The sequence below is a fragment of the Megascapheus bottae genome, chromosome 7 (assembly GCF_031878675.1).
Source record: "Megascapheus bottae isolate mThoBot1 chromosome 7, mThoBot2.hap1, whole genome shotgun sequence".
NCBI classification, from domain to species: Eukaryota; Metazoa; Chordata; class Mammalia; order Rodentia; family Geomyidae; genus Megascapheus; species Megascapheus bottae.
Genome location: NC_143515.1, coordinates 10,531,581 through 10,548,779, shown reverse-complemented (window position 1 = coordinate 10,548,779; position 17,199 = coordinate 10,531,581). Strand labels below are relative to the sequence as shown.

The following is a 17,199-nucleotide window of genomic DNA, read 5'->3' as shown; positions in this document are numbered from 1 at the left end:
TTACAAAAAGATTTTTAAAACAAAATATAAAAATTTAAAGCTAGAATTCAATCCTTAGCCAAATTCTCTTTCAAAAAATAAAGATAAATTAAAGAGTTCTGCAAGCTAAGACAGCTAATACAATTAATCATAAACAGACTTCCACTAAAAGAAAAAAATGCCAAATGGAAATGTGGATTCATACAAAGGAATGAAGAGAACAAAGATACAAAGTATGTGAGTAAATATATTCTTAATTTTTAACCTAAATTGTAATACCATAGACTATTTGTAATGTATTATGGAGTCAATGGTATGTGTAAAAGTTCAGAATAGCAGCAGAAAAGACAGAAGGAAGAAATAGAAATTGTAAGAGTCTTCTACCTAAAGTGCTACAGTAGTATGTGAAAATAATTTTGATAGGATAATCAATTTTCTGCCAGTCCTGGGCCTTGAACTCAAGGCCTGAGCAGTGTCCTTGGGCTTTCTCAAGGTTAGAGCTCTACCACTTGAGCCACAGAACCACTTCTGGCTTTTTTTCTATGTAGATGATACCAAGGAATTGAACCCCAGACTTTGTGCATGCCAGGCAAGTACTCTACCACTAGGCCAATGTACAGCTTTAAATTATTCTTATCAATGATAATTTAAAGCTGTACATTATACATGCTGAGAAGTTGCACAAAACTTCAAAACAAAACATAACAAAGAAGTAGATTAATACAATAATAGAGATAAGATGGAATTATAAAAATCTAAGAAGGCAAAAAGGTAAGAAGAGAACAGAGACTACATGAGACAAATAGAAAACAAATAGCAAGATCTTTCATTTAAATCCAACCAAATCAATATTCCCATTAAATGTAAACAGTCACAATATTCCAATTAAAAGGGAAAGATTACTAGATGGTATTTAAAAACAAGAAACTGACTTAAGTACAAGGCATAGATGTGTGAGGGTAAAAGGACAGGAAAAAGATAAGCCAAGTCAAGAATCAGCAGGAAATTGGAATGGCTAAGCTGATATAAGGCAAAGTACATTTTATAGCAAGAAATATTACCAGAGATAAAAAGGAATATTTTATAATTATATAAAAGCTGACTCATCAAGAGAACATACCAATCTTAAATGTACATGAATCTACTAGTAGAACCTCAAAATAGATAAAGAAAAAAATTGGATAGAACTGAAAGGAGAATTGAACACAAAACTATAGTTGAAAATTTCAAGATTGTTTTTGCAAAAACTTATAGAACAGTTAAAGAGAAAATCAGTAACAATACAAAAGACAAATACTATAAACCAGCTTGGACTATATAATATTTATAATACATTCTGTCCCCCAAAAGCAGATTTTTAAAATCATATTCTGGGATACAAAGCAGGTTCCAATACATTGATAAGAATTATAGTAATAAGGTACGTCTGTGTGTATAGTGAAAATTAAAATAAAAATCAATAACAAAATGCTATCAGGAAAATTCACCAACATTTGGAAAGTAAGCGACACATTTCTACATAACCTTTGGTCAGAGAAGAAATCAGAAAATATTCTGAAACAATTGCAAATTAAATAAATCATACCAAAATTTATAAGTCAGGTAAAGAAATCCTCAGAAAGAAATTTATAAAATTATAATTGGATATATTTGCATTTGGTTATTTGAAATTGGATAGGGAATGGGGGAAAACAAGATGAGGGGTTATGGGGGGAGGGAAATGGGGACCAAGGCATGTGAAAGGGTATCAATGTATGGGAATTAATGCACCATCTATCTGGCAAATATCATGTAACCCTTCTATTAATTACAATAAAAATATATGAAAAAAATTATAATCTTATATTTTAAAGAAAAAATATCTCAAGTGACTTAAGCATCCACTTTAAGAAATTTTAAAATAAAATAAAGAGGAAACAATAAAGATTAAAAATAAACTTCATTGGCAATGTGTGTATACCTATATATATATATATATATAGCTATTTTTTGAAGATCAATCAAATAGGCAACATTTATTTAGTCTGATTACAAAATTAAAGCTGAACTAAATCATCAATATCAGCTCTATGTGTATTTAAATAAAGGGAATGAATGTTAAAAACATTCCCAGAAAGAACACTCCAGGTTTAGATAGCTCCAATAGCATATTATACTAAGCATAAGAGGGAGAACTGATAACCTAAGTCTTCCAGAAAATAGAAAAGAGAGGATACTTCTGACAATCCTCCACAAAATGCTAAAGGGACCCAGAAGCTAGCAGATGGAATTCTGCTTCAAAGCTGTATGATCCTCCCAAATCAGAAAACCAGACTAGTCTTCTTAGGAAGTCAGCTCTAAAACCATAGCAGAGAAGACTCCAGACTCTGGGATTGCTTGTTAGGAGTAATCCATCAATACTGGGCGCTGGTGGCCTGTAATTTTAGCTATTCACCATTCAAATCCAGTCCAGGCAAGAAAATAGCGACTTTTTATCTCCAATTAACCACCAAAAGGCCAGAAGTGGAGCTATGGGCCAAGTGATAGAGCACCAGTCTTAAGTGAAAAAGGTACAGTGCCCAGGCACTGAGTTCAAGCCACAATACCAACACACACACACACACACACACACACACACACACCAGAACAATTAATCACTGCTTGAGTTTTGAAAGGCTAGGGTTCTGTAAACAGTGCTTACTGCTTGTAACCACTGTTTGTAACCAGTGGCTTTATAATAGAAACATAGGAGGGTGGCGGGAGTATTAGTTTTCAAGTGGTTATTGAAGACAAGGATAAATCACTATATATACTATCTGATCTACTCTCAATAAAAATAAGATTAGATCAGGAGTACCTGCCTGTAATACCAACCTCCTTTGTATCTCACCCAGGGCTGTATGAATTCTCTCACTGTACCACATGCACTTTTCCTTGGTAATGCTCACATGGACCAAGCTCCCATCCTTCCAGGAAGAGTGTGTAAATTTGCTGCAGTATTTTGCATGGACTGTCTTCTTCTGGGTCTCCTAAGGAAAACAAAGGACAGAGGCTAGCCAGAGAAAGAAAAGAACCCAAATGGGACTTTTATATGTTCGCCTTACTTATGACAGTTCTGAGCACACATCCCCACTGTAACATCATTCAAATCTAAGTTCCATGAAACATGATCTGTTACCTATCCCATACCTAGATGTCATGGACAAGATCAGAAAGGCAGGTGTGATCTCATCTGAGTCCTGGGTGAATTAGAAAAGCTAATGATTCTAGCAAAAGGGAGATAGACAGACAAAAAAAGAAAGAAGGAAGGAAAGAAAGAGACTTGTATAGTATGTGACAAACACCACGGATAAGAGTAAGACAGAGAAGACTTGAGGAAGCAGGTAGAACAGTGGGGTAGGGACCATTTAAAACTTAAAGGAGAATTTATTTTATTCTTTTACTCTTTTTAAAAATTGTATTTCTGGGGCCGGGAGTTTGGCCTGGGTTCAATTCCTCGGTACCACATACATAGAAAAAAGTCGGAAGTGGTGCTGAGGCTCAAGTGGTAGAGCGCTAGTCTTGAGAAAGTCCAAGGACAGTGCTCAGGCCCTGATCCCAAGCCCAGGACTGCAGAAAAAAATGTATTTCTATTATCTTGAAGTGGCTGTACAAGTTACCATTCAACAAAGCAGTTTATAAGTACAGTACATCTTGGTCAATGTCATCCCTTTTATCATTCTCTCCTTTCCTTCCCAACCCATCGTCCCCCCTCAAGTTTCTCAGTTTCTTAGGATATGCATTAAATATTATGACTGCAATTCTCCTTTCCCTTCTCCTCCACTGTTTTAACCCACTTCACTTGATCTTTCAAGTGCCAGATTCCTGGTATTCATTTTGTTGGGACTTTGAGTTCATTTAAATGAGATTTTAGATTTTTCACCATCTCACAGAGATAGTGAGAAGGAGCAGGTGTGTTTATACACAAATCTGGAGGAAGTTAGAGGACACAGAAGTACAAAATCCCTCAGCTAAGAGTTTGCTGATATGCTTGTAGAATTTTGGAAAGACTGGTACAAGAAAACGAGTGCTCAAGGAAAGAAAGAATGAGATGAAGAGAGAAAGATGCAAGTTCGGGAATCAAGAAGCAAACTCTATAAAAACCAACAGCTGATGGCAATGCCTCTGGCTTTATCTGTGAGTGAAAAAGGAATAAGCCTTATAAGGGCCTTTCCAGGAGAAGGGATGCATCAAATTTGTCATTTTACTAGAGAGCCCTGGTGGTTCTGTTGTGAATAGAATAGAGGGACAAGAGTAGAAGTGGTCAGGAGGTCAATTACATGGACTAGGGGTTGCAGCAGCAGCAACCCCTAGTGGACACAATAGGAATGGACACACTGCAAATGACAAGTTGAGGGCATCAATTTAAAGTGAGGCCTGCTATTGTGGCTTATGTTAATTCTGATTTCTCCAGTGCAGTCAACTGCATAGGCCTACACTGAAAAAGCAGGAAGCTGCATTGAACTGAGAGTGGAGTTGTAGCAGGTAAGTGTAAATAATCTGAAAGGGAACTTATTTGAAGATATACAGGAGGGACAGACAGATGGAGAGGACAGAGAAGAGGTGGTATAAATGATAGCTTGTATAGCCCAGTGGGGTTGACAGTTTGGAAGAATCAATGGGATGTTTAGAAGTAATTACGTGAGTTATGTTTACACAGTCTTTGTGGTAACAAGGTCAAGGATGTGCCGACGAGAGGGACGGTAGTGATAGGGAAGAGCAAGTTATTGACTTTGCTCTGGATTTTAGGGGTAAAAAAAATGGAAAGTTTCTGGGTATCAGTGGTTCACACCTGTAATCCTATCTACTCAGTAGGGTCTGTTCAAAGCCAGAATGGGCAGACAAATCTGACTCTTACCTCTAACTAACTTAGCAAAAAGCCAGAAGTAGAGGTGTGTCTCAAGTGGCAAGGTACCAGTCTTGGTCAAAAAAGGCTAAGCAAAAGCACAAGGTCCTGGAGTGCCACAAAAAAAAAGAGAAGAAGGAAAAGAAATGAAAGACTATGCAGAACCTCACTAAGAGTTAAAGCAGGTGCTGGGATCAGTAAGGGAAAGGCAGAGCTGTCACCTTCAAGGACTGACTGGAACAAGCTAGACTCAATAGGAGACAGCCACACAGTGGCTGGGAAGAAGCAAGGAAAATGGCCAAGCAGCAACACAGGGAAGCAAGGAGCCCACTGCCCACTTTTAGGTTCTCAGATGCAAGTGAACAATAAGAGAAGCTAGCCCCTTACAGCACAGGGTAAGGATTCACATCCCCACAGGGCTAAGAAGCAGTGCACTGGCGGTGGCTGAGGAGGACAGGGGTGAAAGGCATGATACAATTAGCCACGTGCTGCCGGGAGAGAAAGAAAAAGGGTTGGTGCCTGTGTCATAGTGCAAAGATGGAAGGAGAAACATGTCTTCTTTCCTCTTGTCACACAAACGTGTCTTCACCACATACTTCTCAGCCCCTATGTTTTATTTTCCATTTGTGCCCTGGTACAACCAAGAGGAACTATCAGGTCATAGAAGTTAGTGGAGGCAGGTTGTTGGACATCAGCACATCAGAATGGGATTGAGAGTGTGAATACCCAGTGGACTCCATTTGAACCTATAGATTCCCTTTTCCACCCTGCCTCCAAATCCATCTGGAGTAACCTAACCTCTGGTGATTTGTTTTCTCTGGGGTGAAAGTGAGAACACAAATATTTGCCTTATACAAAAGCATTCCATAAATGCTAATTCTTTACTCATATAGTAAAGGTAGCAGCTGTGGGCCTCTCCTGCTCAGGCAGCATATTTAAATTTGTTATGGATATGGAGAAACAGCAGTAGGCTCATAGAAGTAGAAACACTCCCATTTACACTCACCTATCCCCCAGCACTACATAGCAAGGTCTTTTTAGCCATTTATTTCCCAGTGTACCTACTTATTTCCCACTGCACCTATGAGCCATTTTTGTTGTTGTTTAGCCAGTACTGAAACTTGAACTCTTAACCTCATGCTCTAACTCAGCCTTTTTATTTCTCCACTCGGGTTTTTCTGCTCATAGCTGGTGCTCTACCACATGAGCCATGCCTCCATTTCTGGCTTTTTGCTGGTTAAGGATAAGATATCAAGGATTTGTCTTCCTAGGCTGGCTTTGAACCTCAATTCTTATACTTTAGTCATCTAAATAGCTAGGCTATGTATAGCTGTGAGGTATTAGCACCAGCTATAAACCAGTTTTTATATAAACACTTTTTGGGGGTGGATGGGGAGTCCAGCCCAATAGAAGCCTGGAGTAACCCTAGACAGGCTATTTTACAACTAAACTTTCTCTGTAGTTCACACATATTGGAAATTTGGTGTTAAATCCAGTTCTAGACCTTTCATACTAAGTACTAAGGTTGGCCCTTTTCATGAATATTTATGAAAAAAGATATCTATACACCAATTCTCAACCTTCACCATATTATTATTAACAAAAGAAATCTGAGGTAAAATTCTCTTTTATAAGCCAGATGCTTCAAATTGGCCCTACAAAATTCCATTTGAAATTGTTTTTAAAAAGAACAAAGAACCCAGCTGTATAAAGTAACCCTGAGCCTGCCTCCAAATCACAAGCTCCCACTAAACTATGTCCAAATCCAGAAGGTGTTATATCTTCAAATATCCAGGGTCTAAAGAAAATATAGTTTAATACAGTTAAAATGAAAATATATGGGCCTGGAGTTTGGCCTAGTGGTAGAGTGCTTGCATAGCACACACAAAGACCAGGGTTCAATTTCTTGGTGCCTCATACATAGAAAAGGCCGGAAGTGGTGCTGTGGCTCAAGTGGTAGAGCTCTAGCCTTGAAAAAGCCCAAGGACAGTGCTCAGGCGCTAGGTTCAAGTGAAGGAAGGAAGGAAGGAAGGAAGGAAGGAAAGAAGGAAAATACAGTTATGTGTTACTTCCTGAACATTACTGAATAATGTCTACAAAAAGAATACTAAGGCTGGGAGTTTTGCCTAGTGGTAGAGTGCTTGCCTAGCATGCATGAAGACCCGGGTTCGATTCCTCACTACCACATACATAGAAAAAAGCCAGAAATGGTGCTGATGCTCAAGTGGTAGAGCTCTAGCATTGAGAAAGTCCAAGGACAGTGCTCAGGCCCTGAGCTCAAGCCCAGGACTGGCAAAACCCCCCTCCCCCCCAAAAAAAACAACAAAAAAAAACAAAAGGAATACTACTGGGGGATGAAACATGCAAATGAGACTTCCCTGCACTGCTTCAATTGCTCTGCATCCCAGGATTCACCAGGAAACAAGACTTACATGTCAGTTCTGCATTTTTTTAACTCCATTTCTACATTTCCTTCTTCAGTTCACTGTAAACACACATTGGTAAGAAGCAAGACAACAACGTGGCATGGTGAAAGTGATCCCAAAGGCAAAAGCCTTACAGGAGAGAGAGCCTGAGGAAGTCAGTGGTCAGCCATCATAACCCTGTGCCAGAGACACTGGACTTTCTCCTCTGTGGGACCTACAACTCCTCAGTAATAATCTTGACACTGCACCACAGGCTTCAAGACTATCTGCTCACACTATCTGCTGAGGGCCTTCTCTTTCTGTCCCACAGGCTGCATTACCCAAAGGTAAGCTCTGGGACTTACACTTTGCCCTTACATCACAGTGTATAGCTAGGATCTTACCACCTCATAACACAGCTTCCCTTTGGCTTTTCAAATCTCTTTCATGTAATGACAGTGCTTAGTCTTTCCATACTTCTAAGATTTTTTTTTATTCTAAGTCTTGTGGTTCTAATCTTGTTTCTAAAAGGTTTTATTAGTCATACAAATAATAGGTTTCACTAAAACATTCTCATTCATATTATACATATATGTATGCTTCATTCTTTTGACCATATTCATCCACCATTACCCTCTCTTCTCCCCTATTCTATACCTGGGTTATTTTTCAAAGTGCAGCCTGTGGACCAGCATCTTCAGCACCACCTGGGGATTGTTATTTGCTGGTTTTCCTCCACCATGTTAAGGTTTGGTTGCTAATATGACACTGTTGGAAGGTGGGGCTTTTAAAAGAGATTAAAGGGCCTGGAGTTTGGCCTAGTGGTAGAGTGCTCACCTAGCATGCACTAAGCCCTGGGTTTTATTCCTCGGTACTACAGACACAGAAAAAGCCAGAAGTGGTGCTGTGGTGAGTGCTAGCCTTGAGCAAAACCTGTCTAAGCACAATACTTAGGCCCTGAGTTCAAGCCCGGGACTGGCAAAGAGATGGAAGTTTTCCTTGCAGGAGGGAGATAGGTTTCTCAGAACTCAGTTACCCCTAGAGTGAATGTTACAAAGTACATCTGTTTGTCACACACACACACACACACACGACCTTCCACCTTCCAGTTCCTTCTGCTTTTCTGCCCTGAGTTGCTGGAACATAAAGCCCCACCACAAGCTGATCAGATGTTCTACTATGCGTTTGACCTCCCAAACTATAAGCAAATAAGCCTCATCTCTTATCAAGTCCCAATTTCAGGTATTAGTTGCAGCAGCATGAAATGAACTAAGACATTATGGATATAAATGCTTAGGGTTCACCTCAGACCTCATGACTCACATGAATTATGCTCAAATTTGGAAAATATTATTACTGAACATTCTCCTCTCCTTGGGAACCAGAGCCAAGCCACAGCCACTGTACTGAATAGGCCCACAAAACATATTCAGCACAATGCTGGGCATGGTGGCTCAGGCATATAATCCTAGCTACTCTGGAGACTGAGATCTGAGGATCAAGGTTCAAAGCCAGCCCGGGTACAAAAGATGCTGAGACTCATATCTCCAATTAACCCTCTAGAAAACAGGAAGTGGAGCTTGGCTCAAGGGTAGGATGGTAGCCTTGAGCTGAAGAGCTCAGGGATAGCGCCCAGACTCCCACGCCGAGTTCAAGCCCCATGACCCACAAAACAAAACCAAAAACATATTCAGCATAATGGAATAACAGCTTCAACGTTTTCAGAACACATTCATTTGCTGCTCTAACCCACTGGAGAATCTAATTTTATATTTACTTGGAATCTTTTATATGCTAACAGGTGGTCTTCTGGCATACTCATCAGCAGTCCCTCTCTTCTATTCAATGTTGGGGAAATGCATAGCTTCTCTTTTTACATAATGATAAATAATTCAGGGACTTACCATGTCTGAATTTCTATAGGAATAACAGATAGCTTAGATAAATTTGAGTATTTCCCCAAGATCATGCACTAAATGCTTGGTTCCCAGTGTTGAGAGGTAGGAGAACCTTTAAGAGATGAAGCCCAATAGAAAAGCATGAGCACTGCCTCTGAAAGATTAATGATGGTCTCCCAGAGTGAGGGAATCTCACACTACAAGTAGGCTGTTAAAAAGTGACACATCCCTGGCACTTAGTCCTCTTCTGCATCTAGCTATTTCCCTTTTTGCATCTCTGCATGTTTTGAGACAACTAAAGAACCCTAATCAGAAGTCAAACAAGCAAGGGTGCCAGATCTTGGAACCGACAACTTCTTTTCTTTATAAAACACTCAGCTTAGCTGGTGGTGTATGGCTATAATCCTGGCTACTTAGAAAACTGAGATCTAAGGTTTGTGTTTCAAAAGGCCAGCTGAGGAAAAAAAAAGTCATTCAGACTATCTCCAATTAACTGACAAAATGCTGGACTAGAGACATGACTCAAGTGGTATAATGCCAGCCATGAGCCAAAAAGGAGTGAGAATCTGAGACCCTGAGTTCAAGATCCAGTACCAGCACGAAAGAAAAAGAAATTGAACAAGAGTCTCTGCTCAATGTATTCTGATATAGCAACAACACAAACCAGACTAAGACATCTAGAAATCCAAGATGCTATCTCCATCCCCACAGATACAAAGCACTTCGATGCGTGGAAACCCAACCTGATTTCTCTCCTTGCTGCCTTTAGTGTGATCCTGTCCTTGGCTTCTGATCTGTCTATGGCCTCACTCCCCTAGGGCATCATGGGAAGGATATGGCCCCAACAGAGTTCACTTTACCTACCGCACTGGTCTGCACAGACTCGTTTTCTGGTTTGGCTTTTATATCAACAACTCCATCAGCATGGCGGAAGGAACATTCAGCAAGGACATCATAAAATGACAACTTCTGGGCCTTCAAGCCATATTTTTCTAGCCACTTCTTAGAGTCCCAGATGTCTTCTGGATTTGGCTCATTCTCAACAGGCAGTGTTCTTGACTCTGTTTTTGGAATCATAGATCATCAGCCATTCATATTACATGAGTCATTCGTATTACACACCTTACTTCATATTTACTGAGCTGGAACATACTCTTTGATAGAACACAAAGGCTATATTTCATTTCAAGAAATGACGCTTTTAAAAGTAGAACTGGCAAAGAGTTAGCTCACGGCATTGGACAGCAGGAATCTGTTACTTTTCATCTCCTTTCCTCCTCTGTTTAAGTTGACTGGCCCCAGGCCCGAGTGGAGTCAGATGTTGAACTAAGGCTGTGTGTCAGGAGGATATTAAAACTTAGGGTCAGAGCTCTGGCTTCAAGTCCTGACTCTATCACCTACTGACTTGGTCATGTTACTCAAGCTGAAGGAAGCCATATCATTTGAACTCTCTGAACTTCAAAAAACAGTATCCTTAGCCAGGTACTGATAGCTTATGCTTGTAACCCCATCTTCTAGAGGCTGAGATCTGAAGATCAAGGTTTGAAGCCAGCCCAGTTAAGAAAGTCCATGAGACTCTCATCTCTAATGAACCACCAAAAAAGCCAGAAATGGAGCTGTGGCTCAAGTGGTACAGCACTAGCCTTGAGCAAAAATAGCTCAGGGATAGCACCCAAGTCCTAAGTGAAAAAATGTCATATATGGGGCCGGGAGTTTGGCCTAGTGGTTAAAGTGCTTGCCTAGCATGCATGAAGACCCGGGTTTGATTCCTCGGTACTACATACATAGAAAAAAAAAAAGCCGGAAGTGGTGCTGAGGCTCAAGTGGTAGAGCTCTAGCCTTGAGAAAGTCCAAGAACAGTGCTCAGGTCCTGAGCTCAAGCCCAGGACTGGCCAAAAAAAAATGTCATATGGAGGTACCTTGTAATGAGGGGAAACAGAATTGGAATATACAGCCCGAGGGAGGTAGAATAAGTCAGCTTGCAAAGACTGGTGACTGCCTCTCATGAAGCTCCTGTTACTTTGGTGAATTTATCTCTATTCAGAACCTGGCTCTCAGCTCTGTCGATCCAGAGATCTCATTCGTCATCTTAGGTACCTGAAGCCTGAGGATATCTCACCTATTTGTATCTAGCACATATAGGATATTACATATCAAGGATATCTCACCTTGATCATGCTATCAAGTGACCATATAGCGCAGAACACCAATTACCCAGAGGACCTGTATAGTTATCCCTCACTATTGAGATTTCTGGGTAGCTACATGATGCCCTGCAGTCACCTAAATGCAAAGATGTTTGGCTTGTGGTATGGTCTTTGAATATAACCTACTTGATCCTCTCATATACTTTAAATTATCTGTAGATTTCTTAAAATACCTATACAGTGTAACTGTTATGTAAGTGATTGCTATTGTACTGTTTAGGAGATGATGACAGAACCATTGTGTCTATATATATGCAGTATGTATGCCATTTTCCCACATAGTTTTGATCCAAAGCTGCGTGACTCCTCGGATGTAGACTCTGAAGATACAAAGTACTGACTAAAATCTAAAAGTAGCACTCACTGTGGAGAAACAAATTACCACCCAGACTTACCCCTTACTGTATATTTAAGAGGCTATTTAATGAGACTAAGACTTAAAGAAAAAATACTTTGGAGGCAATTATTACTTGATAATATGTAAAAAAGCTACTCCACATGAGCCATGTTCTCACATTTTAATAATATACCTCCGAGGAAATTCACTCTGAAGCAATTGGAGCTGGAACTCATCAAAGAAGCTTGTTTCAGCTTTTGAACTTTAAGCCAACACAGCATCAAAAGCCCCTTGAAGCACCATCCTGAATGCCAGCAGTTGGATTGCACATGAATCACAAGGTGTCTTCACGCCCTTCTAGGGGAGCTCGAGACAGGCTTCTCAGAGCTTTTACCCTGGGGCTCCTCTGTAAGACTGCTGTGTCCCAAGAGAGCAGCAGAAAGAGGACACTACTTTTGTGGACAATATCTGGCTCTAGAGAAACTTTTTCCACAATGGCCTTTCCTTGATTATGTCAACTAGTCCCTAAGTTTTTGTCTCCTCTTTTTTGCTTCCCCTCCCCCATAAGTAAAGAAATGCAATTTTCAATCAATTATTTCCATAGCAACACACATCTTGTAACATCTTTCCACTGTTTCACCTTACTTTCATAGGAAAAGACAAAGCCCTTCAGCAAGAACAAGTACAGGTTTACAAAGAAAGTCTGTTGTAAGCCAATCCCAGCAAAGGTTTTGAAAGAGGCAGAAACTAACTTTTAACTTATCCCAGGACAGGACTGTGCAGCCCCTTGAAGATGGAACTGCGGGTTGCTGTGATAGGCTGGAAAGAGGGGATTCAGATGAATACCCTAAAGCAATCTGAAGTTTCAAAAGGAAAAGAAAGGAGCAACTGAGCAATTAAAATCAAAGAGCCCAGGTTTCCCAAAAACTGAAGGAGGAAAAGAAGTGAAATCTTTTCATTTTCAGTGCTAATTACACTAGTTAGAGACTGAGCCTCCTTGTCTCCAGGCAGAGCAAGGAAGGGCATCATCTGTTCATTAGTGTCGCTTACTAAGTGGTTCTTTGTGGTTCCTTCCATTTCCCCAGCAGTTATCTTAATTAAGAGTGTTACATGAATTCTCACCTACAGAGCCTTCATTTATTGTAGAAGTGTGAGCTCACAGCCGATGCTGCTGATATGGCTTTCCTATTCCACTTGACAGATTGCTAAAGATTTTCTCAGTAATAGGCAAAGTAAACAGATGGTGGAACACATCTATGCCACAGAATTTGCTTTCCTGGTTCTCTCCATCCTATTTAGCAATCTTCCAATGCTTTTCAAGAATAATTTGTACTTGCCAATGCTTTTGAAACCCATCATCGTTATAGCCAGGGACACAGCAAAATGATAAATGGTTTATCAGTGCCCACTTCCTCCCTCCCCTGTCCTTTGTTTATGTCCTTTTTTTCCCCAGGACCTCTAACCTTCAAGGATTTACAACCCTATAATGGAGTTTCTCCCCACTCCCCTCTGCATTCTCCTCCACTGTCTGGCACCTTGGTCTTGCCATGCTAATCACCTGCCTTTCAAGGAAACTATCTTGGCTAACAAATAACCTAGATATCTAGAGAGAGGAAGTCTGATATTGCTCACAGCGGCTCCACAAACACAGTTTCCCCTGCATGCCAATGGCTGCTACTCATAAACAGGCACCTTAGGCAGAAGTTGAAGAACTTGAAAATAAAAGTCACAAGGAGTTCTTGATTATAGGTCTTCTCTAAACCCCTCTTCTGAGAATGACCAAGGTGAGGGGGGCAGCACTATAACAGCTTTAGATTTGGAGAATTTGAAGAGATTTAGGTCCAGAGTCTTCTGCTAACTTTGTAGAAGATTGTATTTTATAGAGCATATCTTGCTACACATTGTCCAATACCCTGTTATAGGTGCCATGAGGTATTAAATTCAGGCAAAGGATGGTAAGAACTAGAGGGACGGAGGGAGGGAGAGATTGAGGGAGAGAGGGAGGGTAGAGAAAGAAGGTGATAAGAAAAAAAAGCAGAATTCTGGGAAGTGGGGGGAGAAAGACAGCAGGCATCGGGAAAAGCTTCCTGTTGGCGAGGCAGGTGAGTGAAGTTTTCAGCCATATGAATTATTCAGCAGTCAGTAGCTGCAGGGCTGTAGGTCCTCTGAAGGTAACATGAAGCCCGTCCTGGTCTGAAGCCAGAGGTAAAGTGGTGACAGTATGGCATGAGACATATTTTCTGTTATCATGTGCTGAGCATGGGTGACAGGTCAGAGGTAGGTGGAAGAGATGAGGATTTTAACTCCCCAATATTCTGCAAAACTGATTCTCTGCAGAGATAGGAGTTAATGTGCTTGGGAATGTCCCAGGGGTTATAGATTAAGGGCTGAGGCCCATGGGACTCAATGGCAGGCTGGAATCACATGTCTATAAATGTGTGATGGTGTCAAATGGGAATATGTTCTAAGTAAATTGTCACATAACCTTGGGGAGCCTAGTAGAGTTTGTAACCATTAACTTCATAGATAAAATCCCGGTAAATTCCAGGGTTTGCCTCCCTGAAATAATTTTACTTCCTCCTTATAAAGCCTGTAAAAATCTAAGTAAAATCTCTGTTGTAATGAAAGATTCCATGGGCTATATAGTCTGTCAATAAATCACTGGAAAGATGATTACCAGCTTTAAGGCTCTCTAATTTCTATAATCTGAATAGGCAAATGGGGAAAGAGGGAAGGGAAATTAGGAGGCATAAAAGCAGATGTAAAAATTAAGAACATAAAAACATCAATAAGGAAAAAGAACATGGGAGAATTGCTAAAGCCCATTCAAAGATACATTTTACATCTCCCACATCTGCTCTTTGGCCTTGGAATTCTGAAAGAAAGAAGTCTTTAAAAATTACTTAAGATGAAATAGTGAATAAGACAGCTGCAGGAAGAATTTTAAAACTATAACACCTGCTGCTGACTATTGAGAAATGGAGAGCAACAGTCAGTTTAATGGTAGGCCCACAGGAAGAGTGAAACCACTAACACGAATGCAGACTTCATTCATTCACTCAGTCCAGGAGACTGAACTTGTGGCTTTGAGCTGCTCTAAACACTTGAGATACGTCCAGTCCTTTTACTTTAGTAGGCTCTCAAACTGCTGGGGTTCTCCAGCATTTGCCTCCTGAGTACTTGGGACTACTGGCACAAATAGCTCAGAAGCCACACTGAAATCTGTCTACAACTAAATGAGCATTTAAAATTGAAAATCGGGGCCGGGAGTTTGGCCTAGTGGTTAAAGTGCTTGCCTAGCATGCATGAAGACCCGGGTTCCATTCCTCGGTACCACATACATAGAAAAAAGCCAGAAGTGGTGCTGAGGCTCAAGTGGTAGAGCTCTAGCCTTGAGAAAGTCCAAGGACAGTGCTCAGGCCCTGAGCTCAAGCCCAGGACTGGCAAAATAAAAATTAAAAAAATTAAAAAAAATAAAATTGAAAATCGTTGAGGAACAATTTTTTTAGACATCAATTTGTACCTTATATAACTTTTTTTCTAGTCCTGGGGCTTCAACTTAGGGTCTGAGCACTGCCCCTGAGCTTCTTTTGCTCAAGGCTCTCTACCACTTGGGCCATAGCACCACTTCTGGCATTTTCTGTTCATGTAGTACTGAGGAATCAAATTCAGGGCTTAATGCATGCTAAAGGCAAAAACTCTACCACTAAGCCATATTCCTGAGCTCCTATAAGTAAAACAAATAAACAAACAAAAAACAGCCATACACTTGAGAAACTGGAATCCAATCCCCAGAACTAGTGTGTGGAATGGGAGGGAGGAGAGGAGATAATGTACAAAGATAAACAAAGATCAATCCAGATGTTTGCTACAAATTGGAACTGAGATCAATCTGTAGGTCAATATGTGAAGTACAGCCATCTTAACAATATTAGGTCTTCAGGAACATTGACGTTTTTGCATTTACTAAGGTCATGTTAATTTCAATGATGTTCTGTGATTTTTTTCATTGTATAAGTATTGTACTTTGTTCCTAATATTTTAATCTCCTCTCTCCCTCTTCTCCATCCCTCCTTCCTCCTTGTCCCCCTTTTCCTCCCCTCCCCTCCTTCTTCTTTCTCTTTCTCTCTTTTACTCTCATCACAGCTCCACTTCTAGCTTTTTGGTAATTTCTAGCGATGAGTCTCATCAGGGATTTTTCAGTCTGCACTTCCTTTTCCTCCCCTCCTTTCTCTCCTCCCTTACTGTCCCCTTTCTTGTTCATTTCCTCTCCTTGCACGTCCCTCTCCTTCTCTCTCTCCCTCTATCTTTCCTCTCCTCCACCCCTTCTCTTGTCCCCCCTGCCAAGTCTCAATTTGATCTTAAAAAAACAACAGAAACAGTATTTGGTAAGCCTCGTTTTCTCTATTGTTTCCATTGGCTGGGGCTATCATTTTCCATCCTTTCACTTTCAGTATCTGTATGTCATTATTGGAGGGTGGACTGCTCTAAAGAAGCTATTACTGCTAACATTCCTCCCCGCCTACCCCCACTTTTATTTTGCCTATTTTATTTTTATTATTTCTATTTCTTAAGGTGGAACTCATGTTCTTGAGCTCACTAAGTTTGCTTGCTTGCTCACAGCTGGTGCTCTACTGCTTGAACCATACCTCTGGCCTTGATTTGAATGCATTAACTTTTTGATTGGTTTGTTTATATGTCCGTGGGAAGGTAAAGCAGGGGCAGAGAAATGGAGGGACAACAGTTGAGCAAATACAGCAATGGTATTCATTAGACACTATGTTGAAAATGAGCTATTTAACTTGTGAGTGGAGACAGGAGGGGAAAAGTGAGTGAGAGCAAGGGAAAGAGTGATATTGTCCAAAAAGAAATGGACTATACCGGACATGTGACTGTAACGCCTCTATCACTTTTATAATAGTAAAAAATGTCTAAATTGAAGAATTAAGACCATTTGCATTTACAGTTATTATCCAGAGCTATGGACTTGTATCTACCATTTGTTTGTTTTTTTAAGTTGTCTTTTTTTTTTACTCATTTCTTCCTCTCATTCATCTTTATGGTTTTATTTGTTTTTGCTTCTCCTTTGTGATCTATTCTTCTAGAGGGAATTATATTTTCACCGGCTCTTGGGATGGTATTATCTTTTTTTTCACTCTAAACTGGAAGGATTATACCCATAGCGCCTTTATAATGCTTTCTTTGTAGGATCTTTATTTCTCCTTCAGTTCTGTGGATGTAGTAATCTTGCTTAGCAGTTATTTTCTCTCTGTGCTCAAAATGTATCATTATATTCTTTCTTTGCTTATAAGTTTCCTGCTGAGAAATATGCTGGCAATCTAATGGGGATGTCCTTAAATGTGACTTTACACTTTTGTCTGACAGATTTTAAAATTCTTTGTTCAGTATTAAAAAAATTAATTGTACAATGTAAGAGGTTTCATTTGACATTTCCATAATGAAATGCATATTATGTACTTTGATCATAGTTACCCTCTTGATTACTCTT

At 40.1% G+C, this 17,199-nt stretch overlaps 1 protein-coding gene across 7 annotated transcripts in view; it reads right to left on the bottom strand.

Moving 5' to 3' along the window:
* Vwa3b (von Willebrand factor A domain containing 3B) overlaps positions 1–17,199 on the bottom strand; it is a 197,238-nt gene that overhangs the window by 127,727 nt on the left and 52,312 nt on the right. For all 7 annotated transcript variants that reach the window (XM_090336461.1, XM_090336462.1, XM_090336458.1 and 4 more), the window contains exons 9-10: positions 10,011–10,207; positions 2,833–2,987 (exon numbers count right to left, since the gene is read on the bottom strand). In XM_090336461.1, the coding sequence (XP_090192587.1) occupies positions 2,833–2,987; positions 10,011–10,207 (352 nt within the window). The remainder of the gene's footprint in view (positions 1–2,832; positions 2,988–10,010; positions 10,208–17,199) is intronic.